The sequence below is a fragment of the Neopsephotus bourkii genome, unplaced genomic scaffold (genome assembly GCF_033783945.1).
Source record: "Neopsephotus bourkii isolate Nb327-2 ecotype Australia unplaced genomic scaffold, CSIRO-AGI_Nbou_v1 NB_1768, whole genome shotgun sequence".
Lineage (NCBI taxonomy): Eukaryota > Metazoa > Chordata > Aves > Psittaciformes > Psittacidae > Neopsephotus > Neopsephotus bourkii.
This window is the reverse complement of record NW_026902242.1, coordinates 1,143,272-1,167,282: the sequence shown is the minus strand read 5'-3', so window position 1 is coordinate 1,167,282 and position 24,011 is coordinate 1,143,272. Positions and strand designations below refer to the sequence as shown.

The following is a 24,011-nucleotide window of genomic DNA, read 5'->3' as shown; positions in this document are numbered from 1 at the left end:
CACTCAAAGCACAGCTCCTCAGGCTTCTGCAAATACAACAGCAGCTGCTGCTGAGGTCCACGCTCTCAATATCCAGCGCCACCCGTCAAGACCCTTCTATAAGGCCTCCTATTTCCTTACCCAGGTTTACACTGCACTCTGCATCTACTGGGGAAAAGCTGTCTGATAGCAATTTAGAGAACTTAGCCTGATAACCAGGGCAGAAGACCCCTTTTCTTAGCATGCCATGTGTCACTGCTTCAGATGTTAGACAGGGGCTGCTTCAGGCTTCAGGAACCCGCAAAGCACATGAGAAAGTGCAGACCCCACTCACTTTTACCAGCCCTACTGCAGAAGCCTGGTACCAAAGCACAGCCCTCACAGTGACTGAACACACTGTTGTCACTGGGAATTGGCACTGACACTTTTGCAGCTACCACCACAGCCTTGTTAGGGATTGAATCAGTCATCGACTCATCAGATTACCACCACAGGTGAAAACATATATTCTTAGGAGCCTTCCTCTTGCACCGTGACCTATCTTGAACTGTCATAGAAATTCAACCTGCCAAACAACCCAGTACAGAGTCCATGTAATTGTATCTTCTTAAGTACACCCGCACTTGGCAACAAGCCCTCCACAGATACCTTTTTGTTCATGTGTTGGTCAAGTTTCATTCAAGTCATCGCAGCCTCTTTCTCCCTGGAGCAGCGACTGGTATTTGCCAAGTCTCAAGTTGCTTAAGTAAGCCCAGCCTGGCACTTCCCATTTCAGGAAAGGCACATCCAAGCAGGTACATCACGTCAGAAGCAGCAAGGCCGCTATGGATTAGCAGCCTACACTAACTGCAATAGCGATGTCTCCTTAACATTCCTCACTAACTTGATCCATGTTCCATGGCCGAACCAGTTAACTTGGTCTATAATTGCAGGTTTTTCCCCTTCTACTACCTGTACTTTGTCTTGAGAACTTGATCCCTACTTCCATCTTTCCAGCTTTAGTCTTGACTCCTATGCACACCTCAGATGACTTAAAGTGGAGCACAAACAGAGCACGAAGTGGAAAATGTTAGAGAGGCACAATATAACCTAAAGCAAAAGCCATTCTGAATACTGCTTACAAAAAGTCCCTTATCTAGGTCCATCCTTTTCTTCCTTGCTCTCTTACCATGACTTTCATGAGTATGCCAGGTCAAGGCACTTAAAAAACTAGTTCTGCAGTACACAAAGTAACATTTGATCTGTTACAGTCTGCTATTGCAAATAAGCAGCCATCTACCTGCTTAATTCAGAAACTGAATACAAAGATCCCAGAGAACTCGTGTTTATTCACTCCTCAGATTAGAAATGCCCCAGTGATTCTGTTCCAACAGAATCAACATTACCCAATAGCGCACTCCAAAGCTTTAAGGACAAACCAGCTATGATAGCTTTACATTTGTCAGACGAATTGGATGAAATGGAATAACCCAATTTATACAAGAAAATAAGCTCAGTACAGTTCTTCAGTCTTTTTCCTCTCACTCAGGTTCTGCTTACTCAGGTATTAAGTGGTTCAGGTCTGGCTTTTGAGTTTCTGTAGCATGAGAGAAGGTTTATGAAATCAGAGCTACTCTATTTCCAGCTGCAAAGGTGTTCAAAACACTAGCTCCATTTGAGAACTTGCAGTTTACTGCTGAATTACAACCATTTGGTTAATTTTTGACCCTCCAGCAAGTATCCCATAGTGACTGCATTTCCAGCAGTCATACATACATTCCAGAATGTATTTCCAGCAGTCACAACCAACCACCTAATACCTTATCCACATCTGTCATTATCTGAAGCCTAAGTCGACCTAGGTCTAAACAGACTACATGTATTTGCCAGTTACATGTGATGTTTAAGTACACCATTGTGCCTTTCCAAGTATGAGATAGTGACTTCTTATCACTATCACTTAAAGAAGTTAATTCCTACTTGTTGGAATTGTTTTATAGCTGCCTGGAAAAGCATTAGATCATTAGACAGCCCAATGGAATTCAGTCCTCATCATGGCTTCAAAAGCTCTTCTACTATTATAATCTGATCAATGTAATTCAGCTATTACTCAGCATTGTACACTAACTGCTCTGGTTTTGTTGATGCAGCAAGGGGGTGGTTTCTTTAAACTACAGGAAGATAACTGCAAGGCTAATCCTTTAGCAACAGCTTCAGTTCCACATATCCCCATCCTTACAGCAAAGCCGCCTTTGAGGTTTCTCATACACAAGATGTGACAAACCAGTTCAGTCCAACTATTTCAAGACTTAAACTACCTAACTTCCACACATCAGCTGGGTTCCTGCCACTCCAATGACACAAAGCTCATCCTTCAACAAACAGGCAGCTGCACTCTGCTGTTTTAGGCTCAGGACTAAGTCTGAATGAAACCACAGGCTTGTTTGGAGATCTGCTTTACAAGTGCATTTGCAGGCTCCACCTCCAATCCTCACTTCCCACAGATGCCTTCACCATGAGGTAGACCACAAAATGCACAGTCATGAACTGAACAGCTGAGCCTCCAAATACTTCAGGTTTTAAGAGTGACCTAAAATAACTCTACTGGCAAAGCAGAGGGAGCTTCAGAACTGCCATCCCCATCAGCAGCCTGTCTGATGTACCATGCATTCTTTTTACTACTGAAGCTGCAATCTGACCTTGTAAAAGCTTCTGGTACTCGCTTAGCAGCAGCAGTGGATGGGCAGATACCTATTCATGGTTTGTTCCAAAACTGTATGCTCTTGTGTCACATTTCTTTCCCAAAGTAAGTGCTCTTACTGATGTAGGGTCAGCTCCCACTGTTAGCAATCACGTTAGTGCTTGCCAGCAAGCCTTGAGAAGCACTCTCAGTACAGTCCTTACCAGGTAAAGTCCACAGCAGCACTTCCTGTAGGCCCTTTCCCTTTCTATCCTGGCTTATGCTTCAAGTCAGTATTCAGAGTTATCACCTATCAGTAGCTGTTCTGATAGATGTGACGTGCTAGCAAAGCTCTGCTCTTCCAGCTGCCTGCCAGAGCTTGCCTCACCCAAAGCAGCCTGGCAAAGAGATTCACCCCAACCTTAATAAAGAGATATTGAGGAACTAGTTGATGTCTTCTTTTTCAGTATGAGAAAAAGCCCAGCAAGACAGACCTGGATTATTACAAACTATTTCCAAAGCCCACTGGAATCAACAATTCAGGAAGTTGCCAAAGAAAGGGGTTTGAAATGGATGAAATTCTTGTCTTCGATTCATAAGCCTCTGTTATGTTTGGCACAGCCAGTACAGCTGCCCCAGCCCATACCTCAAAATGCATATGCCCCATTCTAACAGGGGGATTCCCTTATAGCAAGGTTCACTTATGAAGAAGAAACTGGGCTAACTTCTGGTACCTTCAGTTTGGAACAAGAACTTCATCAATAAGAGGCACAAGAAGACAAGCAAAGCCTTAATTCAACTGGATTGGTCAACTTAAGCTAAGCGCAACTGCTGAACTGGGCCCTCCCCTCACTGGAGACTATTCTTAACGGCAAGAATTTCCTGTCCTTTAGGGTGTTTTCTACATTTCCTCCCTACCCATCAACCAACTCACACTGATCCCCTTTTCCACTTGCACAGTGCTAGAGAATGCACTAGCATCTCCCCTCAATAATACATCTCTTGCTCTAAACCTCTGAGCTGAGAAGGGTGGCTACAGATGCACCTCACTCTTCTCCTTCCATACAAACCCAAGGTACTTTTCTGAATGTGTTTATTACGTTGGGCATCCATCCACCTCCTGTTTCAGTTTCCTGCTTATCATCAGCTCTTTCATGCAAGTGTAACCACTAATAAAAGCCTGAGACACCCTGAAGATCTTCTGAAGAAGCTCTGTCCGTCTCCATCATTAGCTATTAGTGTAGAGGAGGAAACTCATAAGAAGGCTCTTCTAAGAAGATGAGGGTAATCAATAAGGTGGTGGCAATCGGTTATTCCAACACTTACAAGAAGTACAATCACAGGCAGGAGAAGAACTGAGTGTACCATATGGACAGCAAGCCAGAGTCACTTCAGGCTTTTTACTTTAGGCTCCTGCCTGAGTTTCAGACCAAAAATCTGACACAACTGATCCATAAAATAACTAAAACTCATTTCCAACTAACCAGCTTCAACATCACCAACTTCTTATCTGCAACAAAGCAAAAGCTAACAAGCTCTTATAGCTAAGTCTTCAAATAAGCGAAGACATCAAATTCTTATGGATAACCTTTTCATGTACTACTCCTTTTTACATTGCACTTCAGTTCCTCAAAGTACATCTCAATTCTTCCCACCGCACAGTTATGAGGCCCAAGTCAAAATGCTTCTCTTCCTGCTTGGTCACAACAGCTTGCTCTCCATCCTTTCTCTTAAATCCAATTAAATCATTCTCATAACAACAGCTCAGAGAATGCAAGAAGATCCAGTTTCTTTGCTACATTTATTATATTGCAGTTATTATCCTGCAACAGTTAGAGCCAAGTGAGCATCTGACGAAGTCCTAAAAAGCATCATTCCTTTGTCTAAAACCTTCTCCAAGCTCCTCAGCCACAACTGATTTTAGACATGACCCAACAGTGCAGGAATTCTGCAGATCCACAAAACCTGATGAAATAATAAAGCTCCAAGTAGCAGCCAGCAGCAAAGTCAGCTTGATCCCTGCTTCTGATCTGCATACAGATCACAGTTCATTGGCAGCTCTGTTTGCTAAATGAGGCTCTGAAGGTGTCCAACTTATAGCTTTGAATGACAAAGCCTGGTGAACTTCTCATAAGAGCAACAGGTTGGAAGGGGCCTCAAGGATCATCTGGTCCAACATTTCTTGGTAAAGCATTAGATGCCCCACCACCCTGTCCAGCCAAATCTTAACAGTGTCCAGTGTTGGGGAATCTACCACTTCCCTGGGAAGATTGCTCCAATGGCTGATTGTTCTCATTGGGAAAATATTTCCTTTAGTGTCCAACTGGATTCTCCCCAGGAGTAACTTGCACCCATCACCCCTTGTCTTTTCCATGTCGCAGAGTGTTCAGTTCAGAGTACAGTGTCATTTCTGTAGTTCAGCTGACAAGCGACTCTTGCTGTTCAGTACTATGTCCTATTTGTGCTGCTAAGCCCATAAACAAGCTGAGGCAAAGTTCCAGTTCTGAACACAGTACTTGCACCAAGTCCCACATTTTCTATTGACAAACAAGCATCAGACCTAGCAGCTGGCTCAATATTTCCAAGAAAGAATGTAGGATTTGGCAGATTTGTTTGGAAAGATAATCCCTGCAAGTGATTACAGGATCAAGCATTCAATCAGACTTAAGCACTCAATACACACTCTGTGTCTGTTTACAAACACCTGGTAGTAATCACTTGTTCTAGACAGAAAGGAACGAGAAAAGGAGTAAGAATTGGTTCTGAAGAGCCAGTATTTCTTTCTAGGTACCTTGAGACAAACGTTACCTTCAATTACATGACAAAAAAAGGCTACTATCAAAGGCAGTCACCCACAGCTGCAGACCTGGTTCAGAGGAGCCGCATTCTGCCATCCCTGTCCTCTCCTCACACAGCTTCAGCTGCCACACAGACCACACTTAAACCAGGAGAAACATTTATGCTTCAGCTCATGCCATTAGCAAAATGATCTGATTTCTGAGGCTTCCTCAAAGCAGCCCAGTTACCTTGTTCCTCATCCTCACACAGGCAGCAAGCTCCTCTTCCAAGCAGGTCCTTTTCTGTCACGTAAGATCTTAAGTGTTTTCCCTACGTGGAGGAAAACCTTTGAAAAACAGCTGAAAGTTTGTGGTTCCTTTTCAGGTTTGTTGTGATGACGACTTTTAACTACAGATAGGCGAGGATGATCCATTCATCACCCACACAGCAAACAGCAGAGGTGTAACAAAAGCACAGCACAGAGCCAGGTTAAGGCTCCTGCAAACAGAAGACAGCACAGTTATCAGGATGATCAAAACTTAGAAGCAATTCACCACGGAGCAGTGGAAACAAACTCTTCACTGCTTTTAGTATCAAGATGAATAAGTTTTATACTGGAAACTAACTGTAGTATCAGTGGCTATCAGAGACCTCAAACACCAGAGCTCTTCAACAGAAGGCTTTAGATGGGCTGAATACACCAGGGGTAAGCACTTTGTGTCCAATTGACAGTGCTTTCCCTTATCAACACCACACAGAATCACAGATTTGTTTAGGTTGGAAAAGACCTTTAAGACAATAAAGTCCAACTGTAAACACAGCACTGCCAAGCCCACCACTAGCCCATGTCCCGAAGTGCTCATGGCAGACGAGATTGCCACCCCTTTTTGTGTCACCAAGCTTTGCCAGGAAATCAAACCCTGAACGCACAGCGGTCCATTGTGGGATGGTAGATACAGGTTCACTGGTGACAGCCCCAGTAAGCTGTAAGTTAGTACTTACAGTAACTCCTACATTTCTATCTGGATATCAACATAAGAGATTACTTCTGACATGCTGAATCCTTGTTCCACAGGATCAGTACTTGAATTTCACACAAGCTCAGGAATAGCTATATTGCTTGAAGTTTGCACAACCTGTGCAGTTACTTGGCCTGAGCAAGCATCGGTCAAGAACTCCTGAGCCTCAGCCATGACCAAATTAAACACAGAACTTGTGCATAATACAGTAACTTTTACACATCTTCTGGGGAGTGAAAAGTCCCTTTCTTTTCAATTTCAGTAAATACGAGCTGGTACTGGCATTTCAAGAACACATGCTCCAAGATTAGCAGCAGCAGTTAATAGCATGCATTTTTAAAAGGCCAACCCTGCCTAGCAATAAGACAGAACGTGTTTTCATTAAGCATCGCCTAGAACTTGAGACCCAAGTCATGTGGAAGATGCTTTCATTTAATGTAGAAGAGCATTCTTTACTGAACTAATCAGGGGTGATACTAGTCACTAACAATATTCTCGAGGAAGATGCTCACAAACTGAGCAGCAGTGAGTTCTTTAGTGAGGCTTCTGTAATCCCATTAACTAATAGCTACCTGGAATAACATCCTAGCAACAGATCTGTCTCAGATGCTCATCACATTCCAAAAGACACAAAAACAAAGAGCACGCCTCCTGTTCATGTACTCTGAATGTCCAACTGTAACACAAGTTAGGAATCAGGTTAACCCTTGTATTTGCAACAGAGAACTTGGTTCGAACTTCGCAACTCTTCACCATCATTTCTGTGCTACGATGTGTTTAGAGTTCACTTAGAGATTTAGAATACCAACACGATCACCACAAGTTTTAGGAAGGCCATAGACAGAACGAGATGGAAGAACACTTGCCAGAAATGCAGCCCAAGAACACAACGTCTGCAGCAAACATACCAGTTTGCTCTGTCGTTTCTCTCCACTGATCACTTTCTCAATAAACTAAAAACATCCCAATATGTGCTCTGAAACCTGAGTATTTGATAAACAGGGTGCATCAAACTTCCAAGCAGGCTTAGCTTCACTGCAAGCAGAATAGCAAAGAACACTCACTGATCCACCCTACAAGACTGCGTTCTGCTCACAAGCACTTAACACCTCAAGTTGCTAAAGCCCCACACATTTGAGAAGCCCCACACAAACCCAGCCATTTCCATGTTCTAGAGGATGATTCTCCTTTACTTACTGCCTGCAGCTACAGGTACCTTTAAAAGATGTCCACTGATCCAAAACGGCCACTTCAGGAAACTCAGTGGACTTGCTTCCCTCCATTCCACCCAGCACAGATTGATTCAGTCAGTCCTCTGCAGTGCCATTGCTTTGGTAACTAGGTGTTTACTTCATAGCCAGTATCATTCCATGTATTTTCCTTTCTTTCAGGAGTTCATATTTGCAGCAAATTCAAGATAAGCAGGCAGCTTAATTACTAAGAAAAGGTTCCTATTACCTTAAAAATAAAGGTTCAAGTATACAAGTGATTATTCAGCAGTGCTGAGAATCAGTCCTTAAAAGCTCAAGATGTTTTGAGCAGGCAGGTTCCAGTTCTAACCAGAATGTATCTACATAGAGATACACTCTATAGTCAGCAATTTCCAGACTACCAAAAACACCTCAGTATCAGGTTAGCTGGGAAAAAGTATAATGACAACATGAGAAGGTGGATCTATGCTGGCCCCTTGGCTTATTTTTCAGTCAGGGAATTTCCTGCCAAATGTATCCATGGAAAAGTGTGCATAGGCAGAATTCTCACCTCCACAGCATGGCATACTCCTCCACACCCACTAACAGAAGGGGACAAAGACAGAGCAGACCAATCTCGTAAGGACAGACTGGAAAGACTGAGTGCAAGGACACCCAGTCAAACCTACTCAAGCACTCACACATCTATCCATTTGGGATAAATCAGCATTTTCCAGAGAATGCCACGTGTCCAGTGCAAAACTTCACTGACTGGTTTGGCCAACAGTTACTCCTGTAAGTGCTGCAATTAATCTCAACATTAACAAATTACCACAGTCAACCATTCATTAAAGCATTACTTAAATTATACCATACAAAGTTGTCAACACAGAGCAGCATTAGCATAGAACAACAATATGACTTCAAGAATGCAGTGCTCCTTTCATTTAAGTCCAGGACACAGTACACAGAATCACAGAACCCATCAGGTTGGAAAAGACCTTTAAACCCATCCAGTCCAACCGCTCCCCAGCACTGCCAAGGCCACCACTGACCCATGGCACTGAGGCCTCATCTCCATGGTGTGTGAACACTTGCAGGGACGGTGACTCCAGCCCTGCCCTGTTCAGCCTGTTCCAATGCCTGAGCACCCTCTGGGGAAGGAATTGTTCCTCAGCCCCAGTCACCACCTCACAGTAAAGCACTTCTTCCTTACATCTAACCTAAATCTCCCTGTTTCAGTTTGAACACACCATGCCTGGTCTTATCACTACAGTCCCCGATGAATTGTTGCTCTTCAAAGTAACTAGTTATTTTTTACACTGAGCTGGTTTCTGAAAGGCCAAAACTTGTCAAGGGAGGTGATGGGGTGGAAGGACCCTCCTCTTCTAGCAACAGTGAATTACTTGTTTACAGGCTCACCCACTCCTAAGCCATGCTCTCAGTGAAGATCTGCATCCATTGTCAGCCATGTTCATACATTTTTACTTCACTCTACCAAAAGCCTTTCACATTCCTAGTACTATTTTCAGCTAAATCTGAACTGGGAATCAAGCAGCACATCACCTCAGTCTGAATGGAAGCTGAATGGTAGGCCCGAAGGAGCACAGAAATACCACCCTCAGGTCACAAACTTACCTGACTAACTTGCCCTGCAAGCCTTCTGAAGACAGTTTTACAAAGCTTGGTTATTGCAGTTTTCCCCAAAGACTGTCTTAGTACTGCAGCTACTTTATTCATTATTAATCAGGCCTCAGCTGCTCAATACATCATTTACATAAGATTAGCAATAGGCCAACTGTCAGCAAATACTTTATCCTTTACTCAACATAAAGCCTTCACCTCCTAGACAGCAGACACAAAGCCTAAGTTAGAATGTTTGTTTCTTTTTACCCAAGTCAGCTTGGCCACTGGATGAAAACCACCATGTTACAGAAAACCTCATGTACAAACAGGAAAAAATCACAGAATCACAAAGTGCAGCACTAAATGGGATCAGAACCAGATCTGATATCTCAGTTATTTCAACCTGAGATCACAATTTGTCATTAGCAAGGTGCTTTACATATTCCTTCCTACAAATCCTCCCCTGTCACACTGCACTTGAACGCAACATAAGTAAAAGCAACTTGATTTATTGTCACTCCTCCCTTCAGGAAATGAACACAGGACTCTTTCATTTTAAACACTTCTAAGCTAACTGCAAATTTATACATTTCCTGACAAGTACATGGAAGATGCAAATTAAACAAGTGCCACAGCCTACTTGTAGCTAAAAATCTTTGCCTTTAAATCAGATGCTCATTATGATACACTATATATCAATGGCTAAATACAGAAGTCAGACTTAAAGCTGGCAGTCAGAGGGACCAGAAGCAGAGCCAAGTCCAATGTCAGAGCCCTTCACAACACTCCAACAGATGAAAATGGTATTCCAGAAGCCTTCAGAATTCCCCTCAAGTTCTGTCATTCTGGTTTATATCCCAAAGTCCCAGGAAGAGCTGCTGGTCTTGAAGCATTATGACAATTTGCTGCTGCTTATTTCCAGAAGCTAACAGCCTGCAACCATCCATAAAGTTTGCTAGAGTAAAACCAACATACACTAAGGCCTCTATATTGCAGCCATCACCTCCTTTTCAATGGCCTGTTTGTCCTGCTTTGAAGCAAACACTAAGGAAAAAAAGATTCTTTCAAGTTTGAAACCCACTACCTATCCCATGCCTCAAGTGTACAGTTATCTTGACCATTAAACTCGATTTGTACAGCTTCATAGGCACTACTTACTTACAAGCTGCATGATTAAAAACTAAACCCTGCACTCTCTCCCCAAGTGATGACTTTGCATCTCATCAGCATAGAAGTTTCTATCTGTCCACCTTTCCAAGAAGAACATTAAACCTCATACAGTTCTCTTACGCAACTCCCATGCACTCATATTCTATTTGTTTTCTCTTACTTCTTGTTGTGCTCAAGATAACTATGTCCATATAGAAACAGTTTGAGCAACTGACAGAATCACAGAATCAACTATGTTGGAAAAGACCTTCAGATCGTCAAGTCCAAAATGATTCTAGCTCCAAGACCGGTAGCAACCACCAAATGGGCTTTCAGATCACTCCTGTGCCATGCAGAAGTGCTTGTGGAATAGCTTGGCCACAGCATTCAACACACAAATCCAACTTTGGATGGCAACAAATGGCTCTTACAAAGAGTCAACATCTTCAAGACCTTTAGTAAACTATCGTATAAGACTCAGAATTTTATGTTTTGCTTGAAAAGACTGACTATTACCCAGCTATCACTTAACTATCACTGCTTTTGATTTGAGTCTGTACAAGATGGTGGTACTCCAGTACTTTGGCAATACAAAACTTGAAGGCCATAATCAGTGTTGCTACTACTCCTGCTGGTTTTCAGATCTTTATGGACATTTAAACCATGTCTCTTCCAGTTTAAGCCTACTGCACTCATTCTCCATTTTAGCTTTTTATACTTCTAATGCTTCAACAAGCACCTAATACACACACAAACATCTTTCTCTTCAATCCAGACATGGTTCTCCCAGGACAAACACACACCCTAAGAACACAACTGAAGCTAACAGGAATCAACCCAATCAGACCAAGAGTCACAGGATAGCAGAGGGGGTTTCTGGCATCACAGAATCACAGAATAGCTAGGGTCGGAAAGGACCTTAACTTCATCGAGTTCCAACCCCCCTGCATGGGCAGGGACACCTCACACTATAGCTTTCTCCACACATATCCCCAGTGAAAGTTGTATGTTAATGACTGTACAGGGAATATGTTCCCCAGAGGTCCTCCCTCTGCTGACATAGCTTTTTATTGATTTAAAAGGTTTAGAGAGGCAGGCAAGAGACTAATACTGAAGGAATAGACACTTCATATTCAGGCTATTTAACCATTCCTCAACACACAGCTGTTCCAGAATCCACTGGAGAACACATCTCAAAACTCATCCCATTTAAAACTCCAAGACTTTCTCAGCATACTTGAGCCAGCTTCAGTGTAGTTAACTCAGGTGTTAACAACAATGATGGCACACAACATCATTACAGCCTAAACATCCTGTACACAGCCCACTGAGTCCCACAACTTGCATGAGATCTCTACATTAACCTAAAGAGTTGTGTGCCAGCTTCAATATGCTGCATGAGCTTTAAGGTCCCTTCCAACCCCAACCAGTCTGTGATGCTATGAAATGGATTAACATGGCACAGTAAGAAAGGTCCCTCTGACAGCACCTTTCACTGAAATCAAGGAATACCAGAGGACTTCTCAAATGGCTCACCTTAGGGTTGCTTTCTTCCAAGATGATGGTAGTTGCAGTCTAGTTTCTAGCAGGTAGCTGCTCAGCCTGAATAAACCACCTTATAGACATACTGATTTAAAGCAAAACCCATCTGCTTTGCTCACTGCAGTTTCTGCTGCTCTGGAGGCATGTATGCATCACTGCAAAATCAAACGGCACATCACATCTTTCACTAGCTAAAACTGCACAGTCAACTATCATACATATTCTACCTTTACCATACAGATAAGGGCAATGTTCCAGTTTAAGGATGAAAAAAAAAAAACCCAGCATGCTTTGGAAAAGTATTTTTCCAGAGGTTGTTTAAACACCATGAAGAACAACAATGAGACTACATTAAAACCACATTACAGTGACGAAAATCGTAGCATCATGGAATGGTTTCAGTTGGCAGGTTCCTTAAAGCCCACCCAGTCCCTACAGGCCCTTGCTCAAATCCCCTCTCCAGGTTTCCTGTAGCCCCTTTAGGTGTTGGATGGAGAAGTACATAAGATCAGGACCCTCCAATTGTTTGTTGCTGGCCAGTGTTAAAAAATATAATGCCCTATTTTAAAAGCTTTTGTCAGACAAATGGGAAAGGACTAGCAAGCAAGCAATTAGTACATGCAGCTCACATCAACCACCACAGCAATTAGCAGCATAAATCAAACCAGCAATGTGCTAACTTCATTCACTCTATGATGCAGGAAGCAAGATGTTCCAGTAAGCAAAAGATTCCCAGAGAAGCACTGTCTTTCTGTAAGCCATGTATCAACCCTGACTTCAGCTAAAATCCTAGCTTTAAAATGCATGAAGCAGTTACCAAGGCAGATGCTCACTGTAAATATTTGTGTCTTGCCTGGCTAGCAGTGTTAGCAGCTGATTAACACCATCACTGCCTCCCTCTGGGGGTTACCCATCGATGTATTCACAGCATCTTTGCCTCAAGCAAGTTGTGCCCTTTTGGCCAGCTACATCCCACTCGAATTCAGTTTTTCCAAGAGAAGGCAACAGCAAGATCCTTCCACCCATCAACTAATGCACTGTTATCCATCTAGATCCTATTCCATGCTGCAATCTCATAGCAACGTTTGTGAAGGTTAATTAACACAGGTTGAAATTAGTCTTACTTTGCATGAGAAAAGTAATGAAATGAGACTGAATAGATGAGCTGCCACAGGGTAAAGGAATAGCTTTCCAGAGCTTGTTTCTATTCCATCCTGCTTTCATTTATTCAACTCCAAGAGTGAACTAACAGCTTCAGGTTCAAGTAACAGAACTGCCACAGAAAAGTGATAAACGACTCTAGGAGAGCCCCAATGCACTAAGGCTGTAGCTATAGATTTTCTTCACATAGACCATACCAGTAGCATTGTCAAGTTTCATGCAAAGGTTCAGCTCCATGTCATGGACACCATCCTGTGCAGAAGCTTGCCCTGAGATCCACAGAACATTTTCAATCCCAAATTCTAAGAGTAATCTAAGCCAAATGTTCTCCGAGCAATGTCTTTTGAAGGAAAACTACTACTGAGCCTATAATCACAGCATCAAAAAAGAAAGTAATCCTATGGAGACTTTAGTGTGCATTAAAAGCACTAACAAAACATTACTAGAAAAGCATTTATAAACTCTATCACATTTTTGATTGATTTTATGCTCAGGAAAGCAAAGGAACATTACTTTCCTTCACTGTCATTATTCCTTAGTTTTGATGGTTGACACTTGCACCTGGGGAACACGAGCAGGGATACTTTCTAGCCAGGAGCAGAGCTGGCGCAATTCACAACAAAATGATTTGTAGCTGCTTTATCAACATTCTATCAAATGCCATACCTATGAAGATTTTTCCAAGCTATCATTCTACATTTAGTGCTAAACAGTGGAGTTATCCAAATCAGAGATACACAGCCCATCTTGCTCTCAAGAACTTGATACCCATTTCATACTATGCCTCCAATACTATCTAGAACAGCAGGCATAAGGATGTATGGCAATTTAGCAACCTCCTATCTGACTTTCACATATTTATCTTATTGCTTAGTATCTCTGAGGAAATTCACTGCTATCTCCCTGCTACACTCACCTTCCATGTCAGCACAAATTCATATGCCAGCCACCTCCTTATTTAAGCATCCTGAGACACTTGTCTTGCATTAGTGACCAAGCGATGCACACAGCCCTGCTGTGGTTCACAACTGGTTAACTGGGATATGAAGACATCAGCCAAGTGAAGTGGTATACATTTAAATGACTGCTGTCTGGGCACTCAGAGTGCCATGCTTTTAGCATATTTCCTCTAGAGAACATGGTTGCTGTGATACCTAAAAGACAGGCTCCTGGCTGCTCTGCTGAGCACAGAAAGTGGCACCAGTAAGATAATGGCAATCACACATTTGTACACTACCATACATTTAACAGAGTAGTGAGAGTAAGTTACAGCATGACTACAAAATCTTGCAGCAGTGACTATATTGATGCATCTTATGTTACTGGAAAATACAGTTGTAAAGTACACATACAGTGGTGTAAGTGAACAGAAAATTTACTGTCAGGAAGAATTTCACCTGCAGTTTTAGCTCAACAGAAAATGTAAGCACTACCAAGCTCAAGTCAAAGTGGGTTCTCTACAGGTTTCACATTAACTTGTGTGAGCATTGGTTTGGTTGAGGCTCTAAACGCTCCTTCAATCCCTTCCAAACTGCCATGAATTCCATTCCAGTAAGCTTAAGAGGCCCTTCGCCTGCCTGTACAGCCATACAGAAGGGAAACTTAGCACAATAGCTGCCTAATCATTAGGCTGACCTTCATTATCCAACTATGCAAACAAATAAAGCTATGAAACAAGACAATGAAATTACCCATTTCACACACCTCAACTCTGTGGCTTTAGTACTTGCTTCCTGAAGTGGTTAACTGAAGCTTACTTCAGCAACAAGAAAAAGGAAAACCCAAGTCATTCACTGGGTTAGACACACACAACACACTTTTATGTGTACACTTACACAGGCCCTACAGACAGTATTAGCCAGAAACCTGGCATTGAGGTTGAATGTGCACATCCTGATTAAGTAACAGATCTGCTTCCATCCACTCACAAAAGGACATTAAATACTTCCAGAGGGCTTTGGAATTGCCAGCTGCCCAAAAGAGATTCACTCATAACAGAGGAACCTGACCACCTCTCTCTTTCCACCTTGGAACTCAGAACCTAAAGCAAGCTTTCTAACTAGCCGCAGATCCCTGGTAGCCCAAACCCATCTGAGCCAGACAGCACTGGAGCCTTATTTCCCACATCGGTCACAAGATCCTTGCAGCGTTTGCCACCTTATCACAACTGCAGAAGTACAAGTTAATTGCGAGCAATTTGGGATCAAAAGCTCTATCCAGAAGACTAAGAAATAGTTGGGAAGTTTTTCCATACAGATGGAACAGAAGTGTTCCTGATTTCATAAAATCCTGTGTAAAGCCTAACCTCATCGCTCCAAAAGCATTTCAGTGCCCTGTACCCACAGACTGAAGAGTTTATTGCTGCACTTGAACTGTATCTTCTGTGTTTGAACATTAAAACAGGCTCAGCAATGAGGTTCGATACCAATAACTTCAAACCCCAAAACATAACCACCACTTACTTCACCATGGGGACTCCCTGTATCTATCTCTCCATAGAGAGATGACTTCCATGAAACTATATTTACATTCTAATGGTACAGAATTCCAGAAGTCTTTAAGTCAAATAACAGCAGCATCTCACAACTGGTCCATATCCAGCACTGTCTTTGCTCAATTATTTCATGTTACTGTGAGAACATAAGAGAAGAATAGGCACAGTTTCCCCTCAGTACAGGTGACAAAGCACAAGCAGTGCTGCGAGGCAGTCAAGGACAAAACCTAATATTACAGAAGAAAAACCTCTTATTCTCACAGATGTTCAGATTATTGAAGCCGTTTAATTCAATACCTTCCCGGAATAGAGAACTTTATCCACTGTGGTTACTAAAGAATCATTTTAGGTTTCTTCCCCACAAATGATGTAAAGCTGTGTGTGAGTCAAAGAATACCCTGAAAAAACAAACTCTCCAGAAGCAGATTTTTGCATCTGTCAGCAAAAAGTCACACAGTTGAGATGCAACCGATTTCTCCATCTCAGCTACTGTGACTTTGGGAGCTTACGTTACCCCTTCTTCAAAGATGTGCCAAAAATCCAGCACTGCCATTGACCTTGCTTACTGGTAAGGACAAAACCAGTTCCTGATTGTTATGCAGTAAAAAACAAGGTAACCCTCAGTTTGGGCTGAACTCTTTCAACTGCTTGGCACTATTAATGGCTTTAAACTTAAAGAGGGGGGATTTAGATTAAACATTAGGGGAAAAAAAACTTCACTGTGAGGGTGGTGACTGACAAAAAGAGCCTTTGTTTGGGGAGCTGGAGGGACTTAAAAAAGAAACCACCTTTTTCTTTTTTGTGCTTGAACTTTTTGAGGATTTTGGCTTTAAGAAAGAACTATGAGTTGGGCTTGTTCAGCCTGGAGAAGAGAAGGCTCCTTAAGGGGAGGACCTCAGAGCAACTCCAGTGCCTAAAGGGGCTACAGGAAACCTGGAGAGGGGCTTTGGACAAGGGCCTGTAGGGACAGGACAAGGGGAATGGCTTTAACCTGCCAGAACAGGGGAGACTGAGATGAGCTCTTAGGCAGAAGCTCTTCCCTGTGAGGGTGCTGAGGCGCTGGCACAGGGTGCCCAGAGAAGCTGTGGCTGCCCCATCCCTGGCAGTGTTCAAGGCCAGGTTGGACACAGGGGCTTGGAGCAAGCTGCTCTAGTGGAAGGTGTCCCTGCCTGTGGCAGGGGTTGGAACTGGATGAGCTTTAAGGTCCCTTCCAACCCAAGCCAGTCTGGGATGCTATTCTGTGATTCCCACCCTCTATCATTTGCCAAAGAAAAAATACTGTATTTTGGGTTGGATTTTTTATTTCACTTACAAACATACCGCATTTTTATTTCACTTACAAGCATACGTATTTTTATTTCACTTACAAACATACCATATTTTTATTTCACTTACAAACATACCGTATTTTTATTTCACTTACAAACATACCATAACACTTACAAGTGCATCCCTTAACTATTAACAATTAATAACATACATCATATTCCCACATCAGTTTTCACTACATGATCCAAGATTCAAACAACCTGAAGTTAAGCAACTGGTACCTTCAGTGCTGGATAACACAATATTTTTCATAAGGTGTAAACACACTTCACTTGAGTATCTACGTCACCTTTAAAACATGCAATTGCCATTTTGTACTTCACTAAGCACAATACAGAACGTAAACAAAGCAATCCATGTTCCAAGGTATGCTGCCTCTCCCAAAGCGCTTGAGATCAGCCAAAGAAAAGCACATGTCCAACCTGCTGCCTCGCTGAGTGCCCCCTCTTCTTAGGGAGTAAGACTCATTTGCCAGTTTAAATAGAATTAAAAGCGGTGATCTGTATACACAGCAGCATGAACTCTTGGTTCAGCATTACTGCATGCTGCTTTAAACTAATCCCCCAAAGCAAACGGTGGGAGAAGCCTGGCACACTCCTGAAAAGCCTCAAGCCTCACAACACATTTGTTCCATCATCAGTTAACCCACAGCATGTCTCCTTCTTTGCACAAGGAAAAAAGTTATCCTCAGCAATTAATGGTTTAAGGCTTTCCTCTGGATTTGTAACTTATGTGCCACTCCCTCAAAGCATCTGATATATAATCATGCAGCTTTTGCTGAGTGAGAATAGTGACAAAGCATGGATTAAGACACGCCAGTAACTTCAGTCACAACTACCAAACCTAACTTTGCAGCTAAAGTTAGGGACAAGCATTTGAATTTTCACTCGCGTTAGTTTATTACCTTCCTCATTGAAAAGAAAGGTCTTTCCATCTTGATACTAGCCACCAAAACTACAAGGTATGTATTGCATTACATCAATCTGTCCACACTGAAAGGTGACAAACAGCAAGACGGAATGCTTCCTTTTAGGTGACTGTTAACACACAACTTGGTCCACAAAGTCAGGTATCACAACCAGCAGGAAAAGGCATTAGGAGACTCCTTCCAAACGTATTGCACTGACTCTGCCCAAGTCAATGCTTTCCATGTATATGCATGCTCAGTACTTACCCAGATGCATTTAGGCACTGGGTAGAGATAATGGGTTCAGATTCCCTACCTCTGAATCACACAGCCTGAATCCCCCAGCAAACAAACACAAAAGCCCATTCCCGGCATGCTCTGCTGTTGCCTTCTCTCCCAGGAATCTGAAGCAAGATGGCTCTCTGGAGAATCAGCTTTAGCCTTTCAAATTTCATAGCTTGATCCAAATTACACAGGCGATAGCACAATGATAACTATAGCTTCAACAAGGTGACTGCTATTAAGGTTTCACAATGAAACTCTTATGCATTACTTGGGGGGTTTTCCAGCTTTGGTCATTTATGCCTAATCATCTGAACTATACCGTAATTTTTTTGATGTATGGAAGCATTACAACATATTCCCAAAGAAATCCCCTCCACAAGAGCTTGGCTTATTTACTTGCATGGAGGTCCCCAGCTGCCGGATCCAAGTCTGCTTCAACAGAATAGCTAAGGAAAGGGAGTGCCTGGTATTCAAATAGTTTTCAGAGTGATCCAAACCATCCTAGGATTTCCAAGCTGTGGCTCTGATACAATTTTATGCCAACTCTTGTACTACAATCAGCTTCTGCTCCTTGTCATGAGCTCTGTGTACATCTCCAGGAAGGCTCGCATTATTAAGAGGCGGCTACTATGCAGCAGTGATTCACCCTCACCTTATCACTAAGCTGGCAAGTTAAAGCAAAGTCCCATGTTTTCAACTAATAATGATATTCTTTCCACATTAGGAAGCCAAAGAAGGTTGCTCATTGATGCGCCTGTCATTTTTCTATCATCAAGCAGGAGAGAACAAGTACATTAAGCAGAAAAAAGGGCTGTGATCTTATATTTCACAACAGAAAGCAATGCTCTTGGAGGATATACATTTTTCAACTCAGCTACCTCATACACTTCAGCAGCAACAGAAGTGTTAACATATTATAACCTCAACTCCAAAATTGAGTATGACTTCTCCTGTAAGACAGTGCCATGATAGCATTGAACCCCCAACATGCTCAACACCAGCATTTAAAGAGCTGCAAAGTTAAATGGCTCCAAGAAAAGAATGGCCATAAGAGGTAATAACAGCAAAGTGGAGTCCCACATCAGGTAACATATATGCCTCTAATGCATCAGATGCCTTTCCTCCACCCTAAATTTCTTTCTTTGCAAGAAACCATACTTTTAAAAGTGACTGAACAAGAAAATAAAGCAAGGTTTACACCTCCTACCATCCCCTCCCACCCACCCTTGCCTGGTGCAGGAGCATCTTCGCACTGTCCTGAACATTTCATTTCCAAGCATACAGGTCTCATATTTGCTCTAAGACTTTGATTATTCCTGCAGCCATCACTTCAAAACTGAAAGCAGCATTCACAATGTACTTTTCAATTTAATATTAAAAATAGAATAGGAATCACAAAATGAGCTGGAGGACAGCAATTCATAACTGAGCAATGGCTGGTATAGCATCTGTAAGAATTAAAGCACAAATTCCCCTTTGATTAATACATAAAATAAGATTTCCTGTTTGGGATGGAAAGACACACTGAAGCCTGTGTCTTTAGCATCTTTGCTTTACTAGTGGAGGATTCAAGTTATCTCCCAGTTAGGAAAACATGCTTCAACCCCGCAGTGAAGCAGAATGTGTTTTGATGAGCTTGCTAAGTGTAAAATGATAGCAAACTATTTCAGATGCTCCACACTTGCTGCATTAGCATCTGTTCAGAGTAAGTACATCGGCAAAAGTGTCTTTATATAATAGTAGCCAAGGTAACATTGACATTGGTGAATTGTTTTTAAATCCTTTCATGTAGCATTAGAATGTTTTCACTCTCTTTCCTTGGGTCTGCATCATTTGGAACATTTTATAACAATATAATACCAGTCTCAGTCTGGATGACTGAAACTGGAGCTGACATATTCAAAGCTACCTACCCTTAGGTATCTAAATGCACACCTTTAGACCATCATACCTTGAAACCTCCACATGCCTCCAGCATTTTAAAGACCAAATTCACCTTCTCTTCATCTCGTACCTAGGCACACAATATTCTTGATGTAAGAACTGCTTAATACTGATCAAGTTCTGATGCATCTACCCACCAAACTGAGCTCATGAACTACAGAACACATGAAGACAGGTTTTACTACAGTTAACAGTCTAAATAACAGCATCTAAAACTGTTTGGCTACTTAGGATGAATTTCGTATCAAAACAGAATGGAAATACATGCTTTTAAACTATTGACTTTGCAAGTCTGTGAAACAGGAGAACCTCAACATAACCAGTTCTCCAGTGAGGTAAAACTAACGAACTAATCCCACACAGAGCATTTTTACGCAGTATCACACCTAACTTAGAATAACATAAGGAAAAAAAATCTCTGTGCAAAAAGCATTGCCATGTCAATTGAAGACCCAATTCAGGAGCATTAGCACTTGCCCTCTTAGGTTTAGATACAACTCATGTACTTGAACATCAAAAACCTCTGCTGCTGAAAGGCCAGTTTTGATTTCACATTATTTCAGTAGTACAGCAAGTATGTCCAAACATTCCTATAATCAACTCAAAACCTGAAGAGCTTACATTGCCAATAAAATCTGAAGTGTTGGGAATCATCATAGAATGGTTAGTGTTAGAAGGGACCTTAAGTTCATACAGTTTCAACCCCCTGCAATGGGCAGGGACACCTTCCACTAGAGCAGGTGGCTCCAAGCTCTGTCCAACACTAGAACACTGGCAGGGAATTTTGGAAGACACTGCCATTCCATATGGAAAACAAAATTCTGAGACCAAACAACAGCATCTCCACTGAAATAAGTTTCAAACTGCTTTACATTCCAGCTATGACCTCCTACAGCGCTGTCAAGCCTCTCTTGAGCAGACAGGTACCATCTGAGCTGTTCAAGGAGCACCTGTTGATTAGAGCTGCAGCTTAAAGCAGCCTGAACTAACAGGACTTCTTTAACGGGTACAGTTCTAATTCTGCTTGAAGGAACTACTTCAACAGAAAGTTACTTAGCATTTTCTCATGCCAGCCTCATGCCAACCACACCACAGCTGCCAGTGAAAAAGCTGAGCACCTTGAACTCAAAAGGTTCTGGGGTTTGGGGAGCATCATTACAACACTAAACTCTTTGCAGCAGAACTGGAATCAAACAGCCACAACAGAGATAACTGTGCCCAAGTTGTTACTCTACGCAACAAGGCACCATCACACAGCTTTACAAGCTGGCATCACTGAGGAACAGAAAAAGGAAGTTGGTGGGGTTATTTTAACTACATGCAATGTTTAATATTTAAGAGTTGAAGAGCCCTCAGAACAGACAAGACTTCAAATACACACGTTTCCTAGATAAAACTTTCCCATGAATCACATCCACTGGTTTCATGACTCAGTGTCCAACCTAAGCAAATTGCCTGCACAAATTTTACTCTGCTTTGGGAACACATTTGCAGGCTGCTATTTTGGTTTTCAAGTCTTTGTGACTGACAAATGAACTGAGCTACACTTCGGTAACACAAATCATTAATACATGAAAAGAGTAACGCAAGTCGCACGCTGTGAAGATAACATGCGGTACTTCACATCCTCCTTCCACTTCAGCTTGTCTGTATCACTGTATCCCAAGCATCTGATTCAAGAAACACATTTATACCACATAAATATGTATTATTTGCCACCTAAAAAAAAAAAGGAAGTTCCCCGAAGGCATCATCTATCCCACAAAAACCCAAAACACAAGGCGAGAAAGTGACTGTGGTACCTGTGCCACGTCCTTCCAACAATACAAAGGAATCTGTTCCTATCTCTGGTGAAAGAGGAGAGCACAAATGACTTTCAGGAGGGCACAACCCAGACTCCAGGAAGCTAAAACCACACACCACAACTTCAACAGTGACTAACACAACAGAGAATATGCACATACTCAGTCGGGTGCAGAGACTTAGCTAGGGACCATGTTCTTTAATAAGTGACAGGCACTGCCAGCCTCAGTGACTCACTATACAAGACACTAAAGGGGGGTGTTTGCCTCCTCCCCCCTAAAACGTTAACATGTCTATTACGCCTGTGTCTGTCTATTAAAATTATGTCTATCTATTCAAGCTGCACTGCTCCAGAGCCAGACCAACAACAGCCCCAATAGCAGCTTTTCCATCAGGACTTTTTTATCGCATATAGTTTAAGGACAAGCAGGCCATCAACACAAGATGTTTTTAAGCAGCTCTGTGCTTCAGCTGCTGTACACCACACTCTGCTAGCCTGAACCCCTTCTGAAACAGTGGCAGGCTATTTCAGTAGCTAAAGCACACAATGCAAAGCTTATGGAGTTCTTGTGCAAAACAACAATTTCCTCTTAAAACACATGTTCTTGGCCAATTCCGTCCAATCCCTTTAACTCCAGAGAGAGTTAAGAAAAATACCTCCAGTCTTCTCAATCCTGACTATTTTTCCTCTTATTTTGCACATCCTAAGCAGCTCGCGAGTCTCCGTAGTGCTCCTTCGGGGACAGACGCACATAAATCCAAGCTTAGAAGACTGTTATCTCCATCTTGCCTCCAAACGTGTTCTCATACCGCTGAGCAGGCACAGCACCGCTCTGTAACCAGCTGCACACCCTGCGTACACGCCGCTAAACCGCAGCCCGCACTTTACACGTCTTTAAATCACAAACCGCACGGAGCACCGAAGAAGACCTCATTTCCCCCCACCCCTCTGCAGGCAAAGCGAGCATCCCTCTTTCGCCACCGCAGCTCAGTCCCAGCAGGTCCGCATGCAAGTAGCAAAACAACTTCTCCCCGCAGCGCCGTGCTCTCAACACATTCACCTCTCCCTCGGCTGCGGAGGAAAACCCGCACCGAGGGGCCGCGGGGGGCATGGGAACCTATGGGAACCAGGCCAAGAGACCCCTCTACCGCCCGATAAAGCCTGGACTGGGGAGGCGGCTGCTCCCAGCGAGCCAGCACTGCCCTGCGTGCAGGACCATGGCATGGGGGGCTCCCCCCGTCGCCTCTGCCCCTCTCCCCGCCGAGCCGGAGCCGCCGTCTCACCTTCGATGGCGATGACATGCTCGCGGATCTGGTTCTGCAGCACCGGCTCCTCCACCCGCTCCAGCAGCTCGTAGATGGAGTAGATGTTGGGGTGCACCGACTCGAAGCGCTGGATCTCGGCCCGGATGGCTGCCGAGTTAGCCAGCTGCTGCTGGTAGTTCATGGCGCGGCCGCTCCCCTCCGCCGCCTTTCCTCCGTGCACCGAGACCCCCGCGTAGGCCGGCGGGCGGCGAGGCGGGGCGCGCAGCGGGAGCTGGGGGTGGGGGGGAGCGCCCCGGCCGCCTCACTCACCGGACCCCCCGCCCCGAGCCGGCAGCAGCTCTTGACCTCGCCGCCCGCAAGGGGAGCCGCCGCCGTTGCCCGCCCGCTGTCACTTCACGGCAGCGCCGGGGCAGCGCGATCCGGCCGGCCCCGGCCCCATGGAGCCGCTGAGCTCCCGGCCGGCCCCCACCGCCTCAACTCCACAGCGCCCGCTCCACACCGCCCCCCGCTACCCCCCGCGCCGGCAGCCAATGGCCGGCCCCGCCTCAGACTCACGCACCCCCCCCCGCCTCCACGCAGGCCCAGCCTCGCTCTCGTACCCTGCGCGCCGCACACGGTCCCGCTCTCCGCGGGACAACCCGCACCCCCCCGCAGCCTGCGCGCGCCACGACACCCCCTCCCTCCCCAGCGTCCTTCTTCTCTCCCCGCTTCACGCTCTTACGCAGGCCACGCCCCCGGGTTACGTCACCGCGCAGGCCGCTGGCCACGCCATGCCCCGCTCGCCAGAGCCGTGTCCGCCGCACAGCACTCTGGGAAATGTAGTCCTGGGGTAAGCGGTCGGGGGGCACACGTTTAGGTACTGCGTGGGGTGCGCTCTTTC

The 24,011-nt window shown here is 43.9% G+C and overlaps 1 protein-coding gene across 4 annotated transcripts in view; it reads right to left on the bottom strand.

The window, feature by feature from the left end:
- AGAP1 (ArfGAP with GTPase domain, ankyrin repeat and PH domain 1) overlaps positions 1–23,647 on the bottom strand; it is a 319,948-nt gene extending 296,301 nt beyond the window's left edge. For 2 of the 4 annotated variants that reach the window (XM_061379186.1, XM_061379187.1), the window contains exon 1: positions 23,150–23,647. In XM_061379186.1, the coding sequence (XP_061235170.1) occupies positions 23,150–23,312 (163 nt within the window). In that variant the 5' untranslated portion in view covers positions 23,313–23,647. The remainder of the gene's footprint in view (positions 1–23,149) is intronic. The other 2 variants (XM_061379188.1, XM_061379190.1) reach the window with 1 other exon arrangement.
- Between the last annotated feature and the right edge of the window lie 364 nt (positions 23,648–24,011).